Consider the following 12,570-nt stretch of genomic DNA (forward strand, 5'->3'; position numbering starts at 1 on the left):
GTATGTATAAATTTTCTTTTTTTTTGTGGTTTTTGCTCTCAAAAGTAATAAACCTATGACCATTTTTTGTAATATAATGTCTTTATTTAAATGTTTGAAATGACGAAATCGATTGAGGTACAAAAAATAGGTCCTCAGCAATTTTTAAACATCCTAAACAAACTTTCGGCAGCAAAATTAATGACAACAAATACATACAAACTTTCGTTCCCTATGTAAGTCACTCAAATGATTTTTTTGCTTAATACAATATTTTTCCGCTTCTTAGAAGGGAATACTTTTGTATGAATGTTAGTGTGCATGGAAGATTTGTTGCAAGGGATGAGGCGAGTAGAGGTCGGTGAAGATGCTACTAAAATGGATGGGATTTAAATTTACAGTTGCTATGCAATTTTGAAATTTCAAAACTAAGTTATGAATTTTAATTGTTATGTGTTTGACTCAAATTAGTTATTGTTGTATAGGTAATGTTAAACATGATCAGCGTAATTTTGTTTTGATTGACAAACAACACATTTGGTCAAATTTTTAGGATTATGTTTCAAAGTTTTTTCAATAAATTTGAATAAAACAATTTAATAAAGTAAACATAAGAATTTCAAAGTTTTTTAATAATTTCGAATAAAGCAATCTAATGAAGCAATTTTTATTTCAAAGTTGTTTCTTTAAGCCGTGTCTAGATTATGTAGCTATGTAACTTATGCTTTTGCCTGGGAATCGAGCCAATCGTTGTAGGATGAAATCCTGGTGTAAACGGATGGGTAGGTAGGTCTGCACCCTACTACGCCCCATGATGTTGCTCCAACCAACTTCCATACGTTAGGTGCGTCTTCACAAACAAGCGGACCGCCAGAATCCCCCTTGAAAATTTTTAGTGGTAAATTAGAAAGAGAAATATTTTTGTTTTAACCGTAAATAGAGTTATAATTTAGGCTCCACTTACATTGCATGAGGCCGATGTGTAATCTTTCAAATCTTGAACGCACACGTGTTTATCAGTAACTTTGGTACCCCATATTTTTTGGCATTGTTCCTTAGTGAGCACGTCAATTTTTGCTTCTAAAAGGTCCAGTGGAAGGCTTCCACCTCCTGTTTATTTTCAAATTTAGTTTAATCGTTGGCATTCGATTATGGAACAACAAATCTAAAAAAATTGAAACCTTACCTACGATCCTTCCCCATCCAGTGATGTAGCAGTTCTTACCGACGTAGTTGAGTGATGTGGCCCTCTGAATGTATTTGACGTTCAAGGTTGTATTGCTGACTTCCTTGATTGGCTCCACCCACGCCATGTACGCAATGTCGTTCGGGAAACCCAAATTTCCATCGCCAACGTACATAGGATGCTGGGAAAATTTTCAAACATATATAACTTTACAACTTACAACTCAAAAAAAAATTAAGAAATATTAATCTTAATGAAGAAACGAGCTTGGTACCCTGGTAGCGTTCTTTAGAACCCTGGTCACACAGTTGGCTGAAGTACAGCTCAAGCTGTTTCTGTTCGTTCCGCCGAGAATTTTGTAAATGGATCTATAAAAATATTTTTAAAAACATAAACAGAACATACGGAATTTAAAATTAACAAAAAACCAACGGAAGTTTTCCAACGCAGTGGGCAGCAGTCACCCCCCAAGTCGCAGCCACAATTGAACCGCCGCAGTTGAAGTTTAGTCCATCATACAGGGCCAATTGCCAGGGCCACTCCCCGACGTCAGCCTTCACCCCATCAACAATGCGAGACTCCGGAACCGCATAGACCGCAGCCACGAAGACCACCAGCAAGTTTGCAACTAACATCTTCATCGTTTAGTGTCTAACTTGTCGGAACAAATTGAACCAGTGAAGCTCGTTCAGAGACTCGGGTATTTATTCAAAATTTTATCGCGGTGCAATAAGAAAATTTGATAAGAACAACATCTGTAGAATTGATAACCTCAATGCCAATCACCAGATTGAGTTTATCTTCATATGAGAGTGAACTTTATTTAATTTCTGAGATAAGAGTGACGTTTCGTGGATTGAGGAAAGTTACGGTATAGGACCTACCATTTTGCCAACAACCGATCGTTTTATATTCTTAGAAAAACTTTTGAGACTTGTCACTCAATTGAGCTTGATAAGTTGTTCTACTCATTTTGAATATTTTCAGTTGTTTTATAATTGTGTTTGATGTCAATGTTCTGATAAGCAATGAATGGCCAATTACTGATAGGTTAGATGTGAATTCTGCCGTATGCTGTCATTTCACTGATCGCTTTGAATATTTTCTAACATTTATTTACAAAATGTAAAATTTAGAAACGCAATTAAATTAAGTTGCATTGTTCTATAATAATTCATTTATTCATTTTAAACTATAATTGACATCTTTGGCCGACGATTCACTAGCAACTGGTTCAATTTCTTATTTTAAAATCTTCATTCATAAATGTTAATTTCATTATTAATTTTTAATTAGTTGTTTAATTGATATTTTATTATTTGTAATTTTTTCATATTAGAATAATTTTTTTTAAAGTAATAATGTATTTTCTAATTGATATTTATATATATATATATAGATATATATATATAAATATTGACTTTGTCAAGATTAACTTTGACGTTGTAAAAATTAACTTTGGTGTTGTAAAATTGAACTTTGATGCGAATTAGGTGTCAGGTTTAGGTGTTAATCTTGACAAAGTCAATATTTCCCTATATATACAGCAAGGAGCACTGACGATGATTCATTCGGAATCGAAATATGGCCTTATTTGCAGCATGAATTCGAAAAATAAGTTATTTTGAATTTTAATAAACTAAACGTTCACCAAAAAACTTTAGTGAGAAAAATCGAAAAAACGAACTACAAACATATTAACGCCAAACATTCGGTAGAATTTATAGAATATTGTAAAAATTATGGTCTATTACCAACATATATATATATATATATATATATATATATATATATATATATATATATATATATATATATATATATATATATATATATATATATATATATATATATATTTATTTAGAAACTTTATTTTATTTAGAAACATTTGTATAGCGCAAATTAATAATTTCAAAAGCGCCATCAAAAATAAAATAACAATAACTGTGCATGATTGATATAAATCAAAATATTCAAATTCATTGTTTTTCCACAGAAAATAAGTATGTTTTTAATTCCCTTTTAAATGTCACAAAGTTAATTCCAGATCTTCTTAATGAAACTGGTAGGTCATTCCAGACTGTCGGACCTGCGACCGCAATATCACTCGCACCTATTCGTAGATGCCTAGCTGGGACCGCCAAAAGATTCATATTATCTGATCTTAGATGAAAACAGGTTGTAGATGCCTTTCTGGAAAATTTGTCTGAGATGTAAGCCGGTGACATTCCATTCAAGGATTTAAACACAATCACTGCAATTTTGTCTTTCATATGATGTGGTCTTTCATAGATAGCTCATTATCCAGTAGAATCCCCAAATTGACAGCTGTTGTACTAAAGGATATGTTTGTATCTCCTACTTTGATTGAAGTGACATTCATCTTCGATAACTGCTGCCATGTCCCAACTGGGAGGAACTGAGTCTTACATTGGTTTAACTTCAATGAATTATCGGACATCCAACGGCCAACGTCCGACATACATTTATTAAATCTGTTTATTTCATCTACAAATGATCTCGGAGAACCGGTGATCAGCACCTGGATGTCATCCGCAAAGGCATGACAAACAAATCCGTGGGAACTGATTATTTTTATTATATCTGATGTATAAAGCAGAAACAGGATGGGTCCCAGTACAGATCCCTGCGGCACCCCCGATGAGACCAACGATACATCTGACACTGTGTTTTTAAAAGCGACCTGTTGTGTACGATTTTTGAGATATGACCTGAACCAGTCACGGGCAACTCCAAGAACACCATAACTGCACTCCAATCTCTTTATAAGCATGTCATGATCCACACAATCGAACGCTGCTGACATATCAAGGAATGATAGTACCGATATGTTTTGAACCTCAGCTGCAGCAAACAAACTTGATAAAACATATAACAAAGCTGTTTCGGTGGAATGGAACCGTCGATACCCAGATTGATACCTTGGCATAAGATCGTTGTCTGTTAAATATTTCAGTAGAAACCCATTCACAACACGCTCCAGCACCTTTGATAGAAATGGTAGGTTAGAAATTGGTCTGTAGTTTCCAATTTCCCCGTCATCGCTGCCGACTTTTTTCAGAATCGGAACAACTGTGGCATGCTTGAAATAGTCTGGCACTATGCCTTTTTTTAAGCAGAGATTTATGAAACTAGTTAGAAAACTTATAAAAAAACTTTAGATATTTCTTAAAAATGTGTGTTGGCATGATATCAAGTGAACAAGTTTTAGACGGAGAGTCAAGTATAATCTTCACAAGGTCCTCCTCAGCGATTTCAGGAAATGATGTCAATGCTCAGAAATATATATATATATATATATATATATATATATATATATATATATATATGTATGTATATATATATATATATATATATACACATGTATATAGCATCTGGAAGCCTCTGTAATAGCAGTGCGTACTGAGTGTGGCGCTACATAAATATTCGTACTATTATTATTATTATTATTATTGTCATTATTGTTGTTATGAGGAAACATTTCCTGATAAAAACTTGTCAGTCAATAGAATTAGTTTTTAAATTTTCATTTTGATTGAATGGAACAACAACAGACGTGTGGCTTTTTTGAGGTCATTATTATTTATTACAAAAATAATGTCTCGCTGAACAATATTCGCAAAATGTTATGTTACGGATTAAATTATCACATATAGAAATGAAATAACAAAAAATGTTAGTCAGAAATTCTCATCCAAAATTCTAAACTAATGAGAATACAAGTTGCTGAATAGGTACCAATGAGATTAGACTCTTGCCAATTACTAGCTTTTTGAACTGCCATCATCTGACGAAGTTTTCAGGCCTAAAGATCCTTCCTTTTGCGCTTCCACTATGTTTAAATGTTATTTCTTGGAATCGTTTTTACATTGAATAAATTTTAATATATAAATACTTTTTTATTGAAATGTTATTTTATAGATTCTGTTTAATTTTACTTATCCCCTGCAAAAAATTTCTAAATTGGGAGGTAAGCCCCAAAAACCTATTTTGTTTACGTTCTTACTAAGTAAATAATGTCATTAAAGTTTGACAAAAATTTTAGACTAGAGGTTTTGTGATGGGGGGTTTGATCTTGATAGTTAGTTGGGGCACTATTTTAAAAGGGCGAATCTTTAAATACTCTTATAGAAAAAATACTTAAAAAGACTAATACATTTCTCAATTATTAATAAAAATTTGGTTAAAATGGTTAAAATAATTTTTTTCGGAAAACATAGCGTGGAAAAAGGTGAAGGGTGTCTTCAAAATGATGGCCTGTCAAGGGCTAATAAAGGTAATAATACACTTTTCTTACCTGGCCGATCAATTGAAACGTTCAAACACATGGTGGCTATTATGGTAAGTGAAACACAGAAGATGAGGAGAGCCAAGAAAGCGACCAATAAAGTCAAGACGTTCAGAGCATTCCCTTTTTCATTTCTGTAAAGTTTATCATTCGCGGAGGTTTTTACTATTAAAAATTATCGTGTAGCTGATTGTCTTTAAATGATACCGGAACACTAAATGCTTTATTATATTTTATAGAGACATGTTTATTTTAGTTGCTTTTCGTTTCGGTTCGTTTCGTTAATTCATTTTTCTCCAAAGAGTAATTGAGAAAAGAACCCTTACAATAGCGACTGATATCGACTTGGGAAATTAAGCCTAAATTTGAATAAAAGCGTCACACATATTGAAACTCGAGAGTACATCTTCCATTCTGTTGTTTACTTTTTGTTGAAAATAAATTAAAAAAAGTACTCTATCGAAAAGAGATTATTAATAATAAATGATAAGTAAATAAATGATCGAATACTTATTTTTTCTTCTTCTGGTGGAGAGTACGATGGAAGGATCCCCCTCAGGCCTCACTCTGCCTGGAAAAAAATCGCCAAGTAAATGTTTCAAAACTTTTGCCACGAATAATTTGTGAATTAAACTCCTTTTTCTTTTCGAAATATTATACTAATTATTTTTACCTAAATTACTTTGTGATTCGATACCTCTACTTTGATGAGTTTAATTACATTCATTTTGTTAACCTACTGCTTAACATTTTAAAACTAGAGTTTGAAAATTGTTTACAACAATTGATCCGTTAACATTACGATAGTATCAGTAAGACTTAGTTACTAGTGGTTTGACAATATCAAAAAATGAACGTACATTTACAGATAGGTAAAAGTGTAATGAGAAGTTTTTTATTAGTTTAATCGTTTGTACATTCTTTCCTTTATTCATTCATTCATTGATTCATTCATTCATCAACTGATTCATTCATTCACTCATTCATTCATTCGTTTGTTCGTTCATTCATTCATTCATTCGTTCGTTCATTCTTTAAGTTGTTCGTTTGTTCATTCATTTAATTATCCATTTATACATTCAATCATTTATTAGTCTAATCAATCGTTTAAATATTCACTCATTAATAAATCCAAAACTCATTCAATCATCAACACTCACGCACTCCCTCATTTCAATTTCTACAACGAAAATGTTAATTTTCAATGAAATCGTTCAACGCACGTACTTATGAATGATCCGTTGATTAGGAGGGCCATGTTACTCTCCGGGTGTTGGCACTCGACTATTAGACTTTCCTGTCTCACAATTGTTTCATTTAATTTTTTTTTAATATTTTACAAATAAAGCAGAAAAATGAAAATTGTGAAAATAATGATGGACAACGCGATTGTATAACTGTTAAGGTACCTGGCAATGATTTTGTGACCTGTGACCTGTGACCTGATTCGTGTGTGCGTGTGTGTGCGTGTGTGTGTGTGTGAGTTGTCGACGCATCTGGAAGTTATTGAATTATAAATTATAAATAATCAAAAGCAAAGTATTAAACCGTGCATTTTAGGATCTTGCCACAACCTCCGTTATCAACAGAGCAGTCTAAATTAATTAATTAGACTATTTTACGAAAAAACTATTTAACTAATTAATCAATTAATTGCATGAAAATTTAACTGAATCGTAATTTTAATAGCCCTTGACCTCTAACGTCACAAAGGTCACCCTTCCAGCCGTCTTCGCATCCCAGCGTGCTAAACATAGAGTTTTTTTCGCGGACGCTGAAGTGATACTTGATGGAGTCGAATGGAAACTGATAGTATGACTCCACTGAAGTGTAAAATTTTGTAAATGTGTGTCTGTGTGTAGATAGATAAACAAACAGACGTACATAAAGATAAATACATAGATAGATACAGAAAGATAGATATATAGACAGGATACAAATAGATAGATATACAGATAGATATCTTTGATTGATTGATAGATATGTAGATAGATACAGATTGATAGATATATAGATAGATAGTTTGATTGGCTAGTTGGTAGATAGGTATACAGATAGGTAGAATTTATTTTTGAAGGAAACTTAACAACAATAATAACCATTATAATAACATTAACAACGACGAGAATAATAAAAACAACAGTAATAAGAAGAAGAAGAAAAGCGAAAATAATAAAATAAACACTGACCTTCGTAAACACTATATGTGCCTTTACCACCGCACATTAAGGTCGGTGCGTCAGCACATTTAACCTTGCACTGGTCCGATGGGAGAAGGTCTTGTTTTACCGACAGCTGCCCGCACGCGCATGTCTTGGCTTGCTGTGTTTCGTGTTAAAGATGATGTTTGTGTGTGTGTGTGTGTTTGGTGTGTGTCTGTGTGTGTGTTTGGTGTGTGTCTGTGTGCATGTGTGTGTGTTTGGTGTATGTCTGTGTGCACGTGTGTGTGTGTGTGTTTGTAGAAAACACATTTATGAAAAATTTAACCAAAAAAATATGGCTAATTTTATTCCAAAAATTAAATAAATAAGGGCCTTCGACTTTGGGTCTCTAGACCTCAAAATTCGATCCTGGCTATTTCTTTCATTATTATTAATAATATTATTATTATTGGCGGGAAAAACATTCCGTAACCTTGATTCCGAATTGTTCAGCGCCGCGTTCCCTACACATGATCAAGCAGGAGTTGAAGGGCTGTTCCGCATCCACGATTATCCCTTTCCGAAAGATTTTCTTCACCTGAGTTCCCCTAAAACAGCCCACGTATCGGAGCATGTTTTCATTCGATCTCTTATCTGTTTAGGAGAAGAACAGAGGTTTATTATTAATATTATTTGTTTATAATTATTATTGATATTATAATGGAGCGTTTTATTATTAATATTTGTTTTTTGTTATTATTTCACTGGAGTGTTGGGATTATAAAATTAGCCCTGGGAAATCCCTTATTTGCACCCCAGTTGACTAACCCATTTTCAAATTTTGGTGTCTCAATATAAAAGAACCTCTTCTTATTAATTCCTACACTTCTCTTCATCAAATTTTTGAAGAGATTGTTTAGCATTATTAAATTTTTATTAGAAATTTGATCTAATTAGCTAGCTTAACCATAGATCGATAGATAAATAGGCAGACAGACAAACAGATAGAGAGAGAGAGAAAGAGAGATAGTGGAGAGAGAGAAATGAAAAAAAATACTTTTTTATATTTTGTCTAAATGTTAATTATTTTTTTAAAACCAAAATAAAATTTTTCAATGAAATATATTTTTATCTGGATATATATACCTAAACAACCCGCCTCTCAAAATGGCGTTCCAGGGCAAAGCAACTGCCCAAGCTAGGCCACTTATTATGACAACATAAATCTAAATTTAACTGATTTTAGTGCATTTACACGAATAAACCGAGTATAGCATCGAACTGCCACAAGAATATTCTTTGGAATCGTTGCATCCTATGTTACACTCGTGACTCGGGAACTTGTAGTCGACCGCGTTACTACACCTGCACGATCTGCCGTTCTTTATTAATAGGATTATGAAGTTAATTTTGAATAATATTACTATTATTATGATAACAATGATGATAATAATAATAATCATAGATAGATAAGTAGACAAACAGACGGACAGGCAGACAGACAGACAGACATACATACATACAGACAGACAGAAAGACAGACAGACAGACAGACAGACAGACAGACAGACAGACAGAAAGATAGACAGATAGACAGATAGACAGACAGACAGACAGATAGATAGATAGATAGATAGATAGATAGATAGATGGATGGATGGATGGATGGATGGATGGATGGATGGATGGATGGATGGATGGATGGATGGATGGATGGATGGATGGATGGATGGATGGATGGATGGATGGATGGATGGATGGATAGATAGATAGATAGATAGATAGATAGATAGATAGATAGATAGATAGATAGATAGATAGATAGATAGATAGATAGATAGATAGATAGATAGATAGATAGATAGATAGATAGATAGATAGATAGATAGATAGATAGATAGATAGATAGATAGATTGATAGATAGATAGATAGTTATAATTTATATTAATATTTGTATCAAATCTATGTGTCTGTCTAATATATTTATCGATTTATTATTTTATTCAAAATAACAACAACTATAATAATAATAATAACAACAAGAAAGCAGCGCCTTTGAGTTGCATTAAAGGGCGCTATATAAATTCTCTAATAATAACAATAAAAATAAAAAAGAATAATAATAATAATCTTATTATTTTTATTATTAAATTTTTCCACGACTCTGATAGCGTAGAGCAACGACTCGTTGCTACAAAGCTGGTGGCAGTCGTTCAGCGACTGGACCGTGTATTTTTGGCTCCAAAGGAATGATTCGAAGCAACCTACGTAATGGTGTTCCATCTCTCTGGCAGGTTCTTTGGAATATTTAGGATTATTTGTTTTAAATTGTAAATGTTGTAAATATTGTGAATAATAATATTATTTTTGTTCTTTGTTTTATTGTTATTAACAATATTTAATTTGTTGCTGTATCGTTAATTGTCGTTATTGTCAAGATTTCGAGATATTCTATTAGGATTTTTTTTTCTAACATTCCTCAACCAGCACACAATAAAAAAATCCTCTCTAGAGCAATATCTCTGAACTCACTCACTTCCATATATTTCAATTTCGGAGAATCCAAACTCCAAGTAGGAGCATGATGATTTGCTTTGGGTCAGGAAAACATACTTTCCAATGCTCTCCTCATCGCATCGAACCAGAGACGGTGTACCAGGGCAGAGCCCCACTGTTTTCACCTTAACTGTCGTACTGCAGGGGATCACGTTTGGCATATCCCCTTCAAATAATGGATCTTCATTCAAGGTGAAGTTCAGCCATACTTGAAAATCATCAAGTCCTCTGTCTTGAAAAAAGTTATAGTGGGTAATATCGTTCTTCCTGATGTCATTTCATCAATATTTAAGATCACTTTACTTTACTACACTCGCATGCTTTAGTAAATTTGAAGCATTGAATGATTAAATTTAGACCGACGTGCTATTGCAAACAAAACAGTTACTCTAAACACGGACAATGTTTTTGGATTATGTTACAATTCTAGAAACAAATCATCTGACTAATTCTCGGAGTAGAGTCCCATGGAGTGAAAAGGTGGACGCGCATGACGATGAAGACGCCTTTCAGTTGGACCGCAAACCAGGCCTGGCAGTTGTCGCGGAAGAAAATATTGTTCGTGTGAACTCTGAACCCGTCAACAGCGGCGTGGCCACTTGAGAAGTTCAAATTTTTTGAAAAGTGGGTTGGTCGCCAGTAGGCCAAATTCGTCGACGCTTCCAGAGCTGTGTGTTTTTTCGGATGGGGAATTGTTAAGAGCAAAAATTCATCGAGTTAGACCAGTGTCTTTAAGTTGTTTACTTTCTAAATAAATTATTAATGAATTATTCAAAAAAAAATTATGAGAAATTCATTCAAAATAATTATGGAATAATTACGGAAGCAGTTGCCACTAGCGTTCGCGTACTGAACGCTACTGCAGACGCACTCGGCGAGCGCAACTTCATTGACGACCGTTCGACTGCATCTCCTCTCGTTACCGCAGTTCCCGTTGTATAACTTGCAATCTGCCAACGTCGCGTTTTTTGTTGTTGAAGAAATGGAACTAGCAAAATGTTTTTTTTCTTTTTGAAGTTTTCAGACCCAAAGAGTATTAATTCAATTTGTAATGATGATGACGTTTGATGATGACCGAGAGAATGAATGAGAATGATGATGATGACGACGTTGAAGTTTGATGAGTGAATGGTGATAAGGGCAATGATGAGAATAAAGATGATAATAATGATGATAAATGAGGACGAGGATGATGATAACGATGATGATGATGGTGGTAATGATGAGGAGGAAGAAGATGATGAGTGAACACCTCGTATATCGCACCCAGCTCCACTCCAGCCAATCTGACAGTTCTCACCGCACGAAGTCTGCAGGACAGTCTCCCGACTCAAACAGTGGTTGACAGCTGTCCTGTCCATGCCGAATACCAGCTGCTCAAAAGCTGCCAAAAATTAGCACTCTGATTGTTGATCCTTACATTTAAGCGAATTAACAAAACCAAATGGTTAAACATTTGTTTTATATTTTTAATTCACCAAACAGACATTAAAACATTGATTGTCGACCTTTGAGAAATGCACATCTGAAATACTGACTACATCTCCCACTTTTCAAAGCTTTTCAAGTCTAAGCAGTACAAATTTTCAACTTGAAAAAATTTTTTCGACCTAGTATCATAAAATGTCTAGACAGCGAGCGAATCTTATAACATATCTTGGTCATAAAACATCAAGTTAGATTTTAAACCGTAACTATATAAACGCTGGTATAAATTTTGCTTTTATTTGACCGCTTCGTACTTATCTTTTTTTTATATACGAGTATTCATTCACTATACTGATTAAACTGTTTTACAGAATATGATGTGACATTTTTAGGGTATTAACGGGGTACGATCTGGAGTTTGGTAGTAATAAATAAATGTTTATAAAATACTCAAAATTGATTTTTATTTTTAAACATTCAAAATTTAGCGAAGAATTTTATTTTAGTTTTAAAGTTTGATGAAAAAATATCTACAACGTATAAAATTTAGCGAAGAATGTTGTTGGAGAATTCAAAATGTATGATTCAGATAATTAGAACCTTTAGACTGAAAAAACCTGAATTTTCAAACTTATAAATCCATAAAAAATTAAAAAAGTTTATCAAATTGAGGCAAGGGAAATAAAAAAAAAACACTAACTCAGATAAACTCGCACACAACGCGTGCCCCCACAAAAGGTATCCTCCCGACCGGGGCAGCTTCTGTCACAGATGGGCTCTTCAATGTAATCCAGGCATGAAGTCGATTTGTGGCCGTAGCAGCAACATTTATTCTGGAATTGAAATATACATCTAACTTAGGGGCAGAGTTCGCTCAGTTTGCGCTGTTCAGAATTGAATGAAATGAGAGAGGATGTCTGTCTTAGATTCTATTATAACCTCTATCTAGTTGTTACAACTTCAGGCACAC

General features: G+C 33.6%; 1 protein-coding gene across 1 annotated transcript; it reads right to left on the reverse strand.

The window, feature by feature from the left end:
• Positions 1–525: 525 nt before the first annotated feature.
• Positions 526–1,835, reverse strand: HELRODRAFT_185900 (hypothetical protein). Its single transcript, XM_009026070.1, has 5 exons — positions 1,598–1,835; positions 1,440–1,533; positions 1,166–1,346; positions 944–1,089; positions 526–860 (listed from the first exon to the last, which is right to left on the reverse strand). The coding sequence occupies exons 1-5, from the start codon at positions 1,804–1,806 to the stop codon at positions 699–701; spliced, it is 792 nt and encodes a 263-aa protein (XP_009024318.1). The 5' UTR covers positions 1,807–1,835; the 3' UTR covers positions 526–698.
• Positions 1,836–12,570: the final 10,735 nt, after the last annotated feature.

The sequence above is a fragment of the Helobdella robusta genome (assembly GCF_000326865.2).
Source record: "Helobdella robusta unplaced genomic scaffold HELROscaffold_45, whole genome shotgun sequence".
NCBI lineage: Eukaryota > Metazoa > Annelida > Clitellata > Rhynchobdellida > Glossiphoniidae > Helobdella > Helobdella robusta.

Bases quoted from the DNA above. Each gene is read 5' to 3' on its own strand.
- HELRODRAFT_185900 (XM_009026070.1), bottom strand. From the start codon at position 1,806: ATGAAGATGTTAGTTGCAAACTTGCTGGTGGTCTTCGTGGCTGCGGTC. The intron at 1,347-1,439 runs GTACCAAGCTCG...AAATTTTCCCAG, and splicing joins TTCTAAAGAACGCTACCAGG to CATCCTATGTACGTTGGCGA. The intron at 1,090-1,165 runs GTAAGGTTTCAA...GAAAATAAACAG, and splicing joins TGGATGGGGAAGGATCGTAG to GAGGTGGAAGCCTTCCACTG.